The 17,966-nt window shown below is 34.1% G+C and overlaps 1 protein-coding gene across 5 annotated transcripts in view; it reads right to left on the bottom strand.

The window, feature by feature from the left end:
- The window catches only part of FER (FER tyrosine kinase), a 411,880-nt gene that overhangs the window by 287,788 nt on the left and 106,126 nt on the right, over positions 1-17,966 (bottom strand). For all 5 annotated transcript variants that reach the window (XM_037138616.2, XM_037138612.2, XM_037138614.2 and 2 more), the window contains one exon: positions 7,445-7,567. In XM_037138616.2, coding sequence (XP_036994511.1) covers positions 7,445-7,567 — 123 coding nt within the window. The remainder of the gene's footprint in view (positions 1-7,444; positions 7,568-17,966) is intronic.

The raw sequence follows: 17,966 nt of genomic DNA, 5'->3' as shown, positions 1-17,966 counted from the left end.
AAGACCCTAGATGAAATGGACTTAACTGATATGTATAGAGCCCTTCGTTGCAAAGAACCTAAATACACATTCTTTTCAAATGCACATGAAATATTTTCAAAGATAGACCACATGATAGGACACAAAACGAACCTCAACTAATTCAAGAAAATTGAAATCATACTGAGCACTTTCTCCGACAACAAGGGACTGAAATTGGAAACCAACCCCAAAGGAAAAAACCCAAAACACCCTAAATCATGGAGACTGAATGGTATGCTATTAAACAATGAATGGGTCAAGAATGAAATTAGGAAAAAAATCAAAAAGTTTCTGGAAACAAATGAAAATGAACTCACAACAACCCCAAACTTATGGGACACAGTGAAGGCAGTCCTGAGAGGGAAGTTTATAGCAATACAGGCCTACCTGAAGAAGATAGAAACATTTCAAACAAACGGCCTAACCCTGCACCTACAAGAACTTGAGGAACAACAACAAAGACAGCCCAGAGCAAGAAGAAGGAAGGAAATAACCAAGATCAGAGCAGAATTAAATGGCATAGAGACTAAAAGCATAATTCTAAGGGTCAATGAATCGATGAGTTGGTTCTTTGAAAAGATAAACAAAATAGACAAGCCTTTAAGTAGGCTCATCAAGAAAAGAAGAGAGAGGACACAAATAAACACAATTAGAAATGAAAGAGGAGAGATTATAACTTACACCACAGAAATAGAAGGAATTTTAAGAAATTACTATAAAGAACTGTATGCCAAGAAATTTGAAAACCTAGGGGAAATGGACACATTTTTAGAAAAATACAATCTTCCAAAACTCAGTGAAGAAGAAACAGAAAGCCTGAACAGATGAATACCAGCAGATGAAATTGAAGCAGTAATCAAAAAATTCCCGTCACACAAAAGCCCTGGATCAGATGGTTTCACAGGAGAATTCTAAAAAGCATTTAAGGAAAAGCTAAGGCCTATTCTTCACAGACTATTCAAAAAAATCCAAAATGATGGAAGACTCCAAAACTCTTTTTATGAAGCAAGCAGCATCCTAATTCCAAAACCAGATAGAGACAAAACAAAGAAAAAAACTTCAGGCCAATATCGCTCATGAACATAGACGCTAAAATCCTCAACAAATTATTGGCAAATCTCATCCAACAATACATTAAAAAGATCATACACCATGACCAAGTGGGATTCATCCCAGGGACAGAAGGATGGTTCAATATTCACAAATCAGTAAATGTAATACATCACATAAACAAAAGCAAAGACAAAAATCACATGATCATATCAATAGATGTGGGAAAAGCTTTTGATAAGGTACAACACCCATTTATGATAAAAATGCTCAGCAAAGTGGAAATAGAGGGAGCCTTCCTCAATATAATAAAGGCTACATATGAGAGACATACAGCCAACATCATACTCAATGGGCAAAAACTAAAATCCTTTCCACTAAGATCAGGAACAAGACAAGGTTGTCCACTTTCACCACTTATATTCAATATAGTATTAGAAGTTTTAGCCACAGCAATCAGACAAAAAATAAATAAATAAAAGACATCCAAATTCGAACAGAGGAAATAAAAATGTCACTGTTTGCAGATGACATGATAGTGTACATGGAAAACCCTAAAGACTCTACCCAAAAACAGCTCGACATAATAAATGAATTTAGAAAACAGCGGGATACAAAGTCAATATCCAGAAATTAAAGGCATTTTTGTATACCAACAAAGAAACAGCAGAAGCAGAAATCAAGAAAAAAACCCATTCAATATAGCAAAAAGAAAAATAAAATACCTAGGAATAAACTTAACCAAGGACGTGAAAGACCTGTATGCAGAAAACTACATAACACTGCAGACAGAAATCACGGAGGACACAAACAAATGGAAACATATACCTTGTTCATGGATTGGAAGAATTAACATCATCAAAATGTCCATACTACCCAAAGCAATTTATAGATTCAATGCAATACCTATTAAAGTACCAATGACATATTTCACAGACATAAAACAAACACATCAAAAATTTATACAGAACCATGAAAGACCCTGAATAGCAGCTGCAACTTTGAGAAAGAACAAGGTGGAAGGAATCACAATACCTGATACCAAACTGTATTACAAGGCCACTGTAATCAAAACAGCCTGGTACTGGCATAAAAACAGGCATATAGACCAATGAAACAGAACAGAGAGCCCAGAAATCAACCCAAGTCTCTATGGGCAACTAATATTCGACAAAGGGGGCAGTAACACAAAATGGAATAAAAATAGCCTCTTCAACAAATGGTGTTGGGAGAACTGGACAGCTATGTGCAAAAACATGAAACTCAAGCAGCAACTTACACCATACACCAAAATAAACTCAAGGTGGATAAAAGACTTAAATATAAGCCGTGACACCATTAAAATTCTAGAAGAGAACATTGGCAAGAAAATCTCAGCTATTTCACGCAGCAACATTTTTACTGATATGTCCCCCTAGATCAAGGGACATAATGGAAAGAATAAAATGGGATCTCATCAAAATTAAAAGCTTTTCTGAACAGCTAAAGAAAACAGTATTAAGATAAAAAGAGAACCAACTGTTTGGGAAAACATATTTGCCAATGATACCTCAGACAAAGGTTTAATCTCCAAAATATATAAAGAACTTACATGACTCCACTCTAAGCAGACAAGCAACCCAATTAAAAAATGGGCAAAGGACTTGAACATACACTTCTTCAAGGAGGACATACAGAGGATCCAGGGACACATGAAAAGATGCACAATATATCTAGCTACCAGAGAGATGCAAATTAAAACCACAATAAGATACCACTTTACACTGGTCAGGATGGCTATCATAAACAAAGCAACAAACAACAAATATTGGAGAGGTTGTGGGTAAAAGGGGACCCTAGTTCCCTGTTGGTGGGATTGCAGACTGGTACAACCATTATGGAAAACAGTATGGAATTTTCTCAGAAAAATAAAAATCCACCTGCCTTTTGACCCAGCAATTCTACTGCTAGGATTATATCCTAAGAATCCTAAAACATCCATTTCAAAGAACCTATGCACCACAATGTTCATAGCAGCACAATTTACAATAGCCAAGAGCTGGAAGCAGCCTAGATGCCTATCAGCAAATGAATGGATCCAAAAATTATGGTACATTTACACAATGGAATTCTATGCAGCAGAAAGAAAGAAGGAGCTCCTACCCATTGCAACAGCATGGATGGAACTGGAAAGCATTATGCTGAGTGAAATAAGCCAGGCGGTGAAAGACAAATACCATGTGATCTCGCCTTTAACAGGAAGCTAAACAAACAAGCAAGCAAAATATGACCAAAGACACTGAAATACAGAACAAGCTGACAGGGTCCAGAGGGGAGAGGGGAGAGAATCACAGGTTTCAAGGGAAAGGATTCACAAGAACAAGTATAAAGGACACATGGACAAAAACTAAGGCGGTGAGGGGGGGATGGAAGGGAGGTGGGGAGCACTGGGGGGGATGGGCAAGATTGGGAGTATAAGAGAAAACTGTACTTGAACAATTTGAATAATTAAATAAATCAAAAAAAAGGAAAAAAATAAGACCAGCCAAGAAAATCACCTGCTAAAACAAACAAACAAAAAACAACATAATTGGAGAAAAATAACAGTAGTTAGGATCTGTTAGCATCCATAATGTCTAAGACACATCCCAAAATTATTCAACATACCAAGATCAAAGAAGAGGGAACACATTCTTAAGACAAAAGAAAATGAATTGGCCCTGGCTGGTATAGCTCAGTGGATTGAGCGGGGGCCTGCGAACCACATGATCGAGGTTCGATTCCCAGTCAGGGAACATGCCTGGGTTGCAGGCCAGTTCCCTGCAGGCCAGTTCCCAGCAGGGGACGCAAGAAAGGCAACCATACATTGATGTTCCTCTCCCTCACTCCTTCCCCCCCTTCCCCTCTAAAGATAAATAAATTTAAAAAAAAAAATGAAAATGAATGTGTCCAATCTGGAGATGAACTAGTTACTGCATCTAACAAAAAAAGATAGTAAAGCAGCTATCATAACAATAGTCAGTGAAGTAAAAGGGAACATATTTCTAGTGAATGAGAATCTCAGCAACAAAACAGAAAATTTGGCAGAGAAATAAAAACAATAAAATTAGAAACAAATTGATGTTACAGAACTGATCATTAGAATTGTGTTTAAAAAAATCACTAGAAAAAGTAGTTAGATGGCTATAACTGAAGAAAGAGTAAGTGAACTCAAAGATAGAGCATTAGACATTGTCAAAGGTGAAGAACAGGAAAAAGAGATTTGAAAAATAGACTTCTTGTTAGATTGTATAAAATAGTCAAACATACTCATAATAAGAATGTCAGAAGCAGAAGAGACAGAAATGGGGCAGAAAAATATTTGAAGAAATAATAGCTGAATGTTTTCTAAATTTGATGAAAGAAATGTTTAGATATAAGCTACTATACACACAACAGCTATAACAAACAAGAGAATCCAAGGCCAAGGCACATGAAGGTAAATTTTTCAAAGCCAAAGATGCATAAATCTTGAAAACTGATATATTGCATGTAGAGGAACAATGCTGATTAACAGCCTCCTCTCATCAGAAGCCATAAAAGACAGAAAAGAATGGAATAAACTTTTGAAAATACGGGAAAAAAAACAACTGTCCAACCAGAATTCTGTACCCATTGGAAATACCATTTAAGAATGAAACCAACAGCCCAGAGCAGTGGTACATTCTCCCAGATTTCCTGATTCTGCCTTGTGCTTATGGCTAGAGCGAGGCGTTGTTTGGGAGCTAATGGAGAAGGGTTCTAGAACTCCCTTGGTGACTTTTCAATTCCATTGGACATTCTGTTTATTGGGATTGTCATTGTACATACACTACTTGGTACTATTTCAAAGAACTACATGGGGTTAAAGCCTATATATAAATATAAGAGAGAAAAGTGCAACATACCTGCAATCAAAGACATAATAACAACAATGGGAAATCACATGAAAGATTCATTAGTGAAAAAGGTCACATAATTTGATCAATGAGCAAAAAATAAACATAGTTGCATGCTGAAATTCTAAGTGGAGGATAAATGAAATTAAAGGTAAAAAGAAATGTTCATGAGGGTGGGAGGAGGGTGGTGATGGGAAAGTGGAGACAACTGTGCTTCAACAATAATAAAAAAAAGAAATGTTTGGATACAAAAATAATACTAATAAAATAAAGTAAGAGCAAGTATAGACCAGAGAAAGATACCTACACAAAACTTGAGTATGTGAGAGTATGATAGAAAAAAGGTAAGTGTCCAGTCACATTAAAGAAACCATACCAATAATCCCTGTTGGAGATGCAAACTATAACCAAAGTAAAATTAGAAGTTATATTTTATCAAAATTTACTTCTTGAAAAAGTAGAAAACATAATTAATATAATTTGTAAAAGCAAAGGTATACCAAGACAAGTAAAGTCAGAAATTTCAGGAAAATATTTAAAGATCCAGGAATCAGCAAGAAAAACAACAGTGAGACAAAAACAGCATAGCAAATCTAAATACAATTTTTTTAATTTTTATTTAATTGTTGTTCAAGTAGTTTTCTGCCTTTTACTCCCATCCCACCCCACCCCCCAGGTGCTCCCCACCTCCCTCCCATTTCCATCCCCCTTAGTTGTTGTCCATGTGTCCTTTATACTAGTTCCTGTAAATCCTTCCCCTTTTTCCCCTGAAATTCCCTCCCCTCTCCCCTCTGGTCACTGTCCCCCTGTTCTCTATTTCAGTGTCTTTGATTATATTTTGCTTGCTTGTTTGTTTTGTTGTTTAGCTTCCTGTTAAAGGTGAGATCATATGGTATTTTTCTTTCAACGCCTAGCTTATTTCACTCAGCATAATGTTTTCCATTTCCATCCATGCTGTTGCAAAGGGTAGGAGCTCCTTCTTTCTTTCTGCAGCACAGAATTCCATTATGTATATGTACTATAATTTTTTGATCCATTCATTTACTGACAGGCACCTAGGTTGCTTCCAAGTCTTGGCTATTGTAAATTGTGCTGCTATGAACATTGGTGTGCATAGGTTCTTTTGGATTGGTGTTTCAGCATTATTAGGATATAATCCTAGCAGTGGAATATAATAATTGATACCACACTGTATTACAAGGCCACTGTAATTAAAACAGCCTGGTACTTGCACAAAAACAGGCACACAGACCAATGGAACAGAACAGAGAGCCCAAAAATAAACCTAAGTCTCTACGGTCAATTAATATTCGACAAAGGGGGCAGCAACATAAAATGGACTAAAGATAGACTCTTCAACAAATGGTGTTGGGAGAACTGGACAGCTATGTGCAAAAAAAATGAAACTCGAGCACCAACTTACACCATACACCAAAATAAACTCAAGATGGATAAAAGACTTAAATATAAGCCATGATACCATTAAAGTCCTAGAGGCTATTTCACGCAGCAACATTTTTACTGATATGTCCCCTAGATCAAGGGACATAATGGAAAGAATAAAATGGGATCTCATCAAAATTAAAAGCTTCTGCACAGCTAAAGAAAACAGTATTAAGACAAAAAGAGAACCAACTGTCTGGGAAAACATATTTGCCAATGATACCTCAGACAAAGGTTTAATCTCCAAAATATACAAAGAACTTACATGACTCCACTCTAAGAAGACAAGCAACCCAATTAAAAAATGGGCAAAGGACTTGAAACACACACTTCTCCAAGGAGGACATACAGAGGATCCAGAGACACATGAAAAGATGCTCAATATCGCTAGCTATCAGAGAGATGCAAATTAAAACCACAATGAGATACCACTTTACACCGGTCAGAATGGCTATCAGAAACAAAGTAACAAACAGCAAGTGTTGGAGAGGTGTGCAGAAGAGGGGACCCTAATCCATTGCTGGTGGGACTGCAGACTGGTACAACCACTGTGGAAAACAGTATGGAATTTTCTAAGAAAACTAAAAATGGACCTGCCTTTTGACCCAGCAATTCTGGGGTTAGGATTATATCCTAAATACGATTTTTATAGGTGAAACAGACTGCTATTTTCTAATAATTTTTTTGCTTCCTTCTCACACAGTAGAAGCCAATTTCTACATAATACTGGCCTGCCACATCCTTAACAAGGAATTCATAGTGAATCTGGTGGACACTGATGAGAAGAAGACAGCTTTTAACAGGATTTTTTTGGAAAATAGCTTAAATGTAAAATATTAAGACATATAATCAGTACATTATATAGACAAAAATATAATTATTTTTCTACAGTCCTGGAAAGTATCTAAGTTTTATGCTTAAAATGAAATTTCAGCTTTTAGAAATTTTACATCCATAATACACATAACTAAAGTATTTCTTTAAAATTCCATGAATTCAACTTTCTGCCTTTAAATTATTTTTGTTTTACTCACTCAGACTTCTTTTCACAGGTTTTAGAAGATTCTTCAATTCTTTTCTCTAGCTCCAGGACAGCTTCCTCCTTGTTCAAAAGCATTTGCTGTGTCTGCATAAGTTCCTCTGCTAAAGTTTTCAACCTAGAATGGACAGTTTCCTCATTATCAATCCATACAAAACTGCATTCACTTTACACACACACAAACACTCATACATCTAAGGTTGTGATGCCAAAAACAGTAGCCACATGTAATTTAATTTAAAGTAAAATTTTAGTTTCACGGCTAGTGGCTAATTTATTGGATGGTACAGACCAGAAAATTTTAATAATAACAGTAAGTACTCTTGGGCAGTGCTTTTCTAAAGAGTCCTATTCATCAAATACAAAAAAGAGACACAGAAAACAAATAAAGAAAGAAGAAAAGACTAAATCAAATTCCTGTTATGTACCAGGAAGAGCGTATAGTGAAAAGATCATTATTTTTATTTCCAGGTGCATATTTACACTCTGGTTTTGCCACTTTTTATCTGAAATCCTGGGCAAGTGACTTAGTTCATTTTCTCATTTGCAATTTGGATACAGTAGTACCTGCAGGAAAGCATTGTTCTGAGGATCAAATGAACTAATGCATATATGATGACTGGTACTTAGTAAGGATTGAGTAAAATGGTTTTTAGTATTATTTGCATATGATGTATCATAATAACCTATGACACAGATCCCATTATCCTTATTTTAAATTAAAGAAAGTGAGTCTCAGTTGCATAATAATGTAAATTGATGGTAAGCTACTGCACATATTGTAATAATGCTTTAGAGGTATTTTCTACACAGATTTGAAGATAATTAAATATACAAAATTAATATGCACTCATAAGCCAGATAATTTATAGTTGTATAAAATGCATTTGGTCCTGAATAGAAATATTTCTACCACAAAACACATAAACTATCAAAGTACAGTAAAATTTTTATCTTCAGCACTTTAAAGCAATACATGAAACCCAAAATTATAAAAGTATGTGAATAATCCACATCTTAAAATTTTTAATTATTTAATAGATAGTAAAGTCAAAAGCAAAAGTCATACTGTGAAATATTTGCAATGCAAATTATAAGCTAAGCTCTCTTAATGCAGAAAAAATCCTAGAAAAAAGACAAACTAATATGAAAATATACAAAGAACACAATTGGAAGTTCATCAAGAAAAACTCAAATAATTAATAATGGAAGTATTTACAACCTGACCCACAATTAAATAACTGCAGATTAAATATACAGTAAGTTATTTTTCACCTACTAAAATTGAAAACTATAGAAAAGAGTGATAATATTCAATGTTCTCAATAGTGCAAAATAAAAACACACGTACACTGTTGATTTGACAAAATTCGCACAAATTTTTTCATAGATCAGTGTGGAATTGTCTCTCAAACATCAATTAGAATATTCTCTTACCATCTAAAAATCTGTCTTACCAAAATACTTTAGAATGTACACAAAATTTGGTATGAACGTGTTTGTTGCAACATTGTTTTTAAACCAAAGAAAACATTTAAATGTCCATCAACAAGGGAATGGCTGAATAAATTTTAATATATTTATAAAAGACAGAATAAGATGTAGTCCCTTCTAAATGAGATGCACACTTATAAGGTTCTTTTAAGGCACGTTTGTAAATTAAAAAGCACGTTACAGAATACGTATAGCATGATTCCATTTATATTAAAATAAATATATGTGTATATGTGCTATGGACTGAATGTTATCCCCTTTAAATTTTTATACTGAAGCTCTAATTACCAACATGATGGTATTACTTTTTTTCATCCTACCAGAGGACATTCTTTTTTATTGCTTTTAGAGAGACAGGGAGAGAGAGAAACATCAATGCAAGAGAAAAGCACCGACTGGTTGCCTCCTGTATGCACCCAAACCAGGGATCATATGCACCCATACTGGGAATCAAACCTGCAATCTTTTTGGTCATGGGACAATGCTACAACCATTGTAGCATTGAGCCACATGGGTCACAGCAGTGTGATGGTATTTTTAGATATGGGGCATTGGAAGATAATTAGGGTCAGATGACACCATGAGAGTGGGGGCTTCATAATGGAATTAGTGTCCTTATAAAAAAGAGATACCAGACAGTCTGCTCAAGCTCCCGCTCTCTTTTCTCCAAACACACACAAAGTCATGTGAGTACACAAGAAGATAGCCATCTACAAGCCAGGAGGGAAGTCTAAGCAAGAACCAAGTTGGCCAGCACCTTGATCTAGAACTTTAAACCTCCAGAACTGTGAGGTTAGAATAAATTGTTGTTGCTTAATGCACCAGTTTGTGGTATTTTGTTATGGCAGCCAGAGCAGACTAATATAATATGTATATGGCTATGTGTGTGTGGATTCCCAGAACTAGATTACTACAAATGAAACTGATCCATACTCTGAAAGATGTGGGATTAAAATAGAGGATATTTAAAACCAAAAAAAATAATAAGCCTTTCATACTTATTTATACTATTTGAATCTTTTATAATAAGAATTAACTTAAGCTTTAAATTATTAACTAATAGGTCATAGAGATGAAAAGGGCAGAAAAACTATGAACTATAATCAGAAGAACTCAAACTATAGCAATCCAGATTATTTCATCTTTGCCCAGTCCTGACAGCTCAGTTGGTTAGAGTTTCGTTTTGATACACCAAGGTTGTACCCTTTGGTTATATCAGGATTTGATCCCTGGCCAAAGCACATACAAGAAGCAACAGATGAATGCATAAGTAAGTGTAATGGATTACTTCATCTTTGTTTACAGTCAAGCAACATAAAAAATCTTAATAGGTTTCTGAGGGTATTACTATATTATAGCAAAACATAATCAATGATGCTTATAATGATCTGGAATAATAAGGGAAAGGTTAATGTAAGATCAGTATTCTTTAAAAAATACACATGTACATATATTTTAAGATATCTAATCCAGTAAAAGTATGTTTTTTTTATTTTGATGATGAGATGAACTACAGTTATATGGAAAATTCACTTACAAGGAACAGTTCATATCCTGACCATGTAAAGAAAGTATTACTATATTAAAATTAGAAATCATTCTCAAGAAAGCTACATTTCAACTTCTGGTTTTAAGTTACTTATAAACAATTATAAATAAGCAGGTAAATAACACACAGAGTCCTTTGATGTTTATAAATTCTGCCTTATACATGACCTCACTTAGTCCTCATCAAAGTCTGTATCACAGGACCGCACTTCAGAACCTGTTCCAACCACGTCCTATCACCTCAGTCTAGAGGTGACAGAGTAAGAACCAACTTCTCACCATTGTCTTGGCCATGTTACATAGAAGCTGAGTTTGATAAAAAGGTCTTTCTCTCTTCAACACTCTCCTCTGTTTCATCTTTTACTTCTCTCTCCTACATCTTTTTCTTACTCTTTGTTCTCTTCCCAATTAATTTTCTATTCACCTCTCTTCTTAATTCTTCATTCACTCATTTAATAAGTGTTTACTAAGCTAGATGCTAGGGATAAAACAATACACAAATCTATGCTCAAGAAATGTATATTCTAGAAGAGACATCAAACTTTTTCCCTCCAAATCTCTCTTTTCTTCTTCTTTCCTTGCCTTCATTATCACTGTTTGCTTTCCTAGTTTCTTCTTAATTCTACTCACTGTATCTTATCCTCTTATTTATCCTGAAATAAGTACACAGCCCCTGCAAATTGTAAAATGCAGGCACCAGGGCTTACTCTTCACAGTATATCCCTTACACTTTGAACAGAATCTTGCACATACTACGTGTTCAACTCAGTTCTCTGTTCTGCTTTTCTCACTAGAAGCCCACATTCTGCTTTTTTCATAATTCTTTAGTAAGTACCAAGACCATCCTGATTCCTATTATTCTGGATTATCAGAGAGTAAACCTGAAGAGCCATTTCAATGTGAAAACAGCACAATTTACAACTTTCACCCATCAACTAATTCTAGAGCTAACCATATCCAAACCACTACTGTGGTGGTGCAGTGACGGAAGCTTAGTTCTCTACATAGAAGTCACTGATGCAGGGCTGACTGCTTTCATGTAAAAATTACATCATCAAGCTCACTTTATCTTGCCACATCAGAGTAAGAGAAGTATTTGTGCTTACAGCTCCTCATCTCTACTGCATTCTATAAAGCCCCTTATTCTGGCAAACTAGACACGAGTTCTAGAACTAGACACCTTCAGGTTCAATATTTACTTATTAGCTTTTCTAAACTTCCATTTCCTGCTCTAATAAAATGGAAATTTATTTAGCACCTAACTGAATTAAACAACTATATTACATTAAAGCAGTAAAACACTGTAGCCTATTAGGAATTCATATATTTTAAGAGAATAAGGCAAAACACTATGCATAGAATAACTCCACTTAAGTAAGGAAAACAATTCATATACATGCATGAGCTTATAAATACATCCTGGAATAATACATACATTTTTTAAATGAAATAACATTGGAGGTTAGAAATGAGTTTTTAAAAAAGAGAAAACTTTGATTTTCACAGTATACCCTTTTGTAAGATTTTGAAGATATTTTCATCTGCTTGCATTAGTTAATTTTTTAAAGTTTAACTATATTTAAAGATACAAAAACCTAAAACAATTATTGTGGATAATAACAAGTCTTCAGTACTTATACAATCCTTTTTGTATCCCCAAACCATTGGATATCACTATCTGTATCTTACAACATACTTATAGAGACCCAACTTCCTAAAAATTATAAATTATAAATGTCCAATACTGTCATACTAATTGTGATATTTGGGTTCATAGAAAACCAAATGGAATAAGGGTGACAGTTGCCTGAAGTAATTTTCCCACATCTTTATTACTGCAACATAAATTAAATAAACCATTTTTTGCAACCTCATAGCACTTCATGTATGAACTGTATACCATGGCACAAATATTTATTAATTTTTCTCAAGATACACAGAAGGTGACACCTAATAAACCAAGCAGAAGTTTCTGTTAAAAATATCCACCTCCAATCTGATATATCCACCTGCTTTCTCTGCAACCTTTTTATTTCCCTTAATAAAATTTTCCTTCAAATATGTCATCTGCCTTCTAATATTTTACATAATTCCAAATATTCCGACTCACTCATTCACAAAGTATTCCCCTAACATAGCCTCACATAATTATACTACACATTCACCCAAAAAACAAACAAGCTAAGATTGTAAATGAGAACAGCCAAAAAACAGACTCGATAAAGCCAAGGTCCCGCTTAAGACATGAGAGTATTGCAGTAGTTGTCAATCTGCTGTTTGACAAAGTTGATTCAGATAGTTTAATGGGCAAAACTGATGTCATTCCCTTCAACAAAAGTCAGTAAACATTTTTTTAAAGATCCAAAGAGTAAATACTTTAGGCTTTTCCACCAAAAGGCAAAATCAAGGAATATCACATAAATATATATATATAAGAAAAAAGAAAAATATTCATATTTTATTGACCAATTCAAAATATAATAATTGAATACAACTTATCATAACACCAATGTACTATGAGAAGAACAAAAATATTTTGAGGGTGATAAGTTTAGCCTTTTTCTGATCCACACATTTTTTAACACCATCATTTGTAATACATTTTAAAAGACTCCACTAAACTTTGTACTAAATTAGGGTTTTCTTAATTTCTTTGAAAATATCTTTATCTGTAGTTGATCCACTCAGGCAATTTACAAAGAGTTAAGTCTTCAGTCACTTAAAACTTGGCATTTACTCTTCAAACAAACAACAACTGAGCACTTTTTGATCACACCTGCTGACTCATTAAGTGTCAGGGAAAACCACATGAAATCATTTGCCTTGATTTTTTAATTAACTAATGATGTAGCTCTCAATGGCTCAACTCCTCACACAAATGTTCTCATTGAAAGACTATTAGTTAAAAACCAGTTTATTTTCACTAGACACATTCCTTCAACTACTGCGATGAAACACTATTAAATTAATTTATCATTGGTAAATGGCTCTCCTGGCTTGGCTAACAAATGAGACCCCAGAAACTTATTTTGGTTGTATCCTCATTTACATAGTTTATTTTTCTAAAGAAAGTCTGCTTTGATGAAGTATTCGATTTTAATTCCTTTAAACTTTCTGACTAGCACTCTCCTGTGAGCTGGTAATATTGAGCTGCATGTTCATTTGGTAATGTAAGCATATATTGCATTATTTTAGCACAGCCAGAATGTTATTGCAAAATAAACACAATGCTTTCCCATCTAATTCAATAACAAAAAAATCCACGCTTCATTGTACCTTAAAAGTGTGACATTCAAAATTCATTTTCTTTTCTTGTTTTGTCTTAATAGGCATGGACTGATATTAAATAGTAAATAAAGTATGCTGTATAGCAGTACATGTGACACCCAAAGTGCTGTTGAGTTATAACTGTGTCACTCTGATCTGTAATGCACCAGGTAGCAGTGCAAAGTGATGAGAATGCATACATGGCCGCTGTCACAAGTGCTCAACTATACACAACTGGTAAATAAACGAACAAGTGAAGATGTGTTTCAATAAAACTTTATTTATGGGCAGATATTAAAATTTATATAATTTTTTTACGTTTCACAACATATACTTCTTCTTTTGATTTTTTTAAACCACTTAAAAACATAAACAGCATTCTTAGCTCACAGACTGCATAAAAATAAGTTGCAAGCTGGATTTAGCCCACAGGTGGTAGTTTGCTAACTCATATCCCACAAAAGATACAAGCAAATCACTTTTCCACATAGAAAATTACCACCATTCAATTAATGTATCTCGTTTACATCCCACTGTAAAAGCTAAACTCACGATTACTTTAAATTTTTAAAAAATGCACTGGAAAACATGAGGCCTAAGGTTGGATTTCAGTTTAGAATACAAGACTAGAATTCAAATAATTTCTATTGATGGATAGTAACAATTTATAATACATTTAAAACACTTAAACACTTTATTTCAGAACTCCATAGACCTGAATTTTTTATTTTGATAAACTAAAATTATTTAATTAGATACTGATACATTAGAATATTTGCATATATAATCATAATAAACAGATGATTAAAAATCAAAGAATAGTATCTCCTCCAGCATTTGACAAAGAAAGATCCAGAAAAGAAGCCAATGGTGTAAGGTTGTTTGGAGGGGAAGGGGAAAGGCTGCAGAAAACAGAGACAAAGGGAGCAACGTCAGGCTCAAGGCTGAAGGTTATCGACCTAAGTGCCTGTGTGGTGGGAAATACACATTCTCAGGTGTCCAGTGTCAGAAATTATGAGTAGCCCTCTATCACAAAGGTGATCTACCAAGCAAAAAATTTCCTATACATATAAAATAAATAATCCAACAAATAATTGCATTTAACACTTCTATATACATATGCAATGTTTATAAATATAGTTGACAGATAATTTTAGAATATGATGAAATGCTTAGTGACTTATATTTAGATGGGTAAATGCAATAACTTTGTGACTTACTATTATATCATTAGAATTCCATGAGGTCTGGAAAGGGGCTGGCAGCAACATTATATAATCTTGTTTTGAATACAGATACTAGTTGTATAATAATCTCAGAAACTTCTACATTTATTTGAGAAAACTCTACATGATACAATAAAGAGAAAGCAAGAATATAAATTATTAAATTTATGAGTAAGTTTCTGCTAATTAAAATCATTTTATGTTACTTTTAAGAATCTGGAAAAAGAAAAAAAATAAAAGGTGTCTCTTCAGGACTAGGAAAGTGAAAGAGATAACCTTAGGAAAAGGACATTTATTTAAATTCCAAGTCAAGACTGGCTCAGAAGCATAACAGAAAAACAGTTAAAAGTCAAGACGAATTCTACTTAGTCTATTGTAAAAATGCTAGTTTCCCCCAATAATTCTACACAATTTGAGGAATATATTCATTAGCAACACTTAACAAAAAGACATTCTTTAAATACAAAAGACAGGTATTCAAGTAAGTAGTAGTCCTTACTCATTTTGGGCCAGGAAGCCCTCTAAAAATTTTCAGAGACTTCCCCCAGAAGGTAATATACACAGTTCTACAAACAATTTTAATGGGCTTATGGCAGTTTTCAATCCTGTCTGCACATTAAAATCAAGTGGAAAGTTTACCATAAATTCTAATGCCCTATCTTACCCTCAGAAAATCTGATTTAGTTGCTTTAGGTTGGGTCCCACACATCACCATTTTTTACAGCTCCCTAAGTGATCCTGATATGAAGCCAGATACGAGGCCGATTATTCAGAAACTCCCTGAAGTCTCTCCATAAAACGGTCTTCATTCACTCACTCACTCAAGATGTTAATTAAGCATTCACCACATCTGACATCTAGCCAAGATTCTGAAGAGTCCAAGAGAAATGTGGTCCAATTTTCTCTCTTTCATAGTCACTACTGATCAGAAGTCTGGCAGATTGCCAGTATGACTCCTATGTATAGAAAAATTCTCCAGAAGTCACAAATTAATGATTCTCACTTCTAAACTAATGTAACCTTTCACAATGGACAGGGTCATTGACCTCTTAAACAAACATAAAGGAATGAAAAAAAGGAAAATGTTCCTTTTGTTTTACTGAATATCATTCAATATTAATGCATTAGAGCTCTTAAATGGGTTAAGAAAAAATGCAGAGTAGAGGGAAGCACAGACCATAAAATATTAGCATTTTTAAACAGCTTTTGAGACTGTGCTACTCTAAAACTATTTAACACCATGTGATTCAGGAACAAATACTTAGTAAAAGGAAATGACAAAATGGAAAAATAAGTACCTAAATTCTGGAGAGAGTCATGCTAAAAAAAAATGTAAAGAGATGAGAAATAAAACCACATTTATTTAACATTATTATAAATATTAGCCCCAACATGCTTCTTCCCTACTTACCACATTCATTCACCACCATTTCAAGACATAATCTATATATATACAAACATACAGGGTGGGGCAAAAGTAGGTTTATAGTTGTGAGTATTCCCAACAGTTTATTCTTGAATTATTACTGACTCATTACTGTATTAGTTTCCATACAAATAACTGTAAACCTCCTTTTACTCCATCCTGGGTGTGCATGTGTATGTGTATATATATGGAATTACTTTAGATTATCCTGACACTCCCAACAGACACATTGAATAACTTATTCTTGTCATAAAATTCTTGAGGAAAACCTAATGTTAAACTCATATCCTGAATTTAGAAGCTATTCAATGAAATGTCGCTGAAGCTTTGCTTCTGTAAGATGTGATCAAGTAAATATTCTATCGCATTATCAAAGATTTATCATCTTTAGTTTATTACATTTTAGTTGTTTTATCATAATTAAAAATAATGATTTATGAGCATAATTAGTCTTGCTCTCATTATACCCTGAAAAGCAATAAAAAAAATTCTTCTTTGGTTATAAAATCTTTTCTTTTACTTAAGCTTATAATAGGTAGCTATTTTTAAGTTTACCACATTACACTCCGATATTTATATGCTTGTTCTTTCTTGGTGTTTATTAAAATAAATTGATCAATTTTAGTGTAAACTCCTTGAAATCATTAACCCCTGCAAACTTAAATACACAGTAAATATATTTTTGATGAATAAATTATTTGGGAGCAATAAAATAATTTTTAAAAACAGGAGTAATTTATATCATATTCCTTCACCAAGCAGCACGAGAATTAAGAAATGGAACTTGTCACTGCACAAGAATTCACAAACTCTACAGTCCATTTTGTGCCAGGCATTCAATCCTATTGCCTGGAGCAGAGTTTCTCCACTTCAACACTACTGACATTTTTCACCAGGTAATTCTTTGTTGTAGGAGGCTGTCCTGTTACTGCAGGATGTCCATGGCTTCTACTCACTAGAGACCAGTAACACTTTTCCACCTCATAAACAAAAACGTCTTCAGATATTGTCAAATTTCCTCAGGGGACAAAATTCACCCAGGCTGAGAACTGCTGGTTTAGAGACAAGTGAAAATATAACAGTACATCCAAAGTGAAGCTACTGCGAAGTGCTTCAAAGTTTGAGGAACAGCTTCATGAATCCCAATATGGTTGCCAGGGAAAACCTTCTAATAGCAGGGTACTCCCATGCATCCATTCCTCTCATCCACAGTCAATCTACCATAATTATTAAGACTTCATCTTCTATAGGTGATTCAACAAGCATTGGTTAGTTTTCTCAATCCCATCAGGCCAACTTTTTAAAGATGTCTTACCCCTTTCCAAGAGCTAGTCCCAGAATCCTACCATTCAGTTACTTATCTATACTAGTTCCTGAACAATAGAAAGGAGATTAGGTTTATTAGATGGGACTTTTGGCTGAACTCTTTTCAAGTAAACTTCCAACAGGTCCAATAATATAACATGCTTCATATTAAAGAGAAAATGAGTGAATAATCATTTCTAGTTGTGGTTCTGACACAGAAACAAGCACATACAGTGCTTATTAATAAATTT

Source organism: Artibeus jamaicensis, unplaced genomic scaffold (assembly GCF_021234435.1).
Source record: "Artibeus jamaicensis isolate MK-2021 breed Jamaican fruit bat unplaced genomic scaffold, CSHL_Jam_final contig_402, whole genome shotgun sequence".
NCBI classification, from domain to species: domain Eukaryota; kingdom Metazoa; phylum Chordata; class Mammalia; order Chiroptera; family Phyllostomidae; genus Artibeus; species Artibeus jamaicensis.
This window is presented reverse-complemented; position numbering and strand designations above follow the sequence as displayed.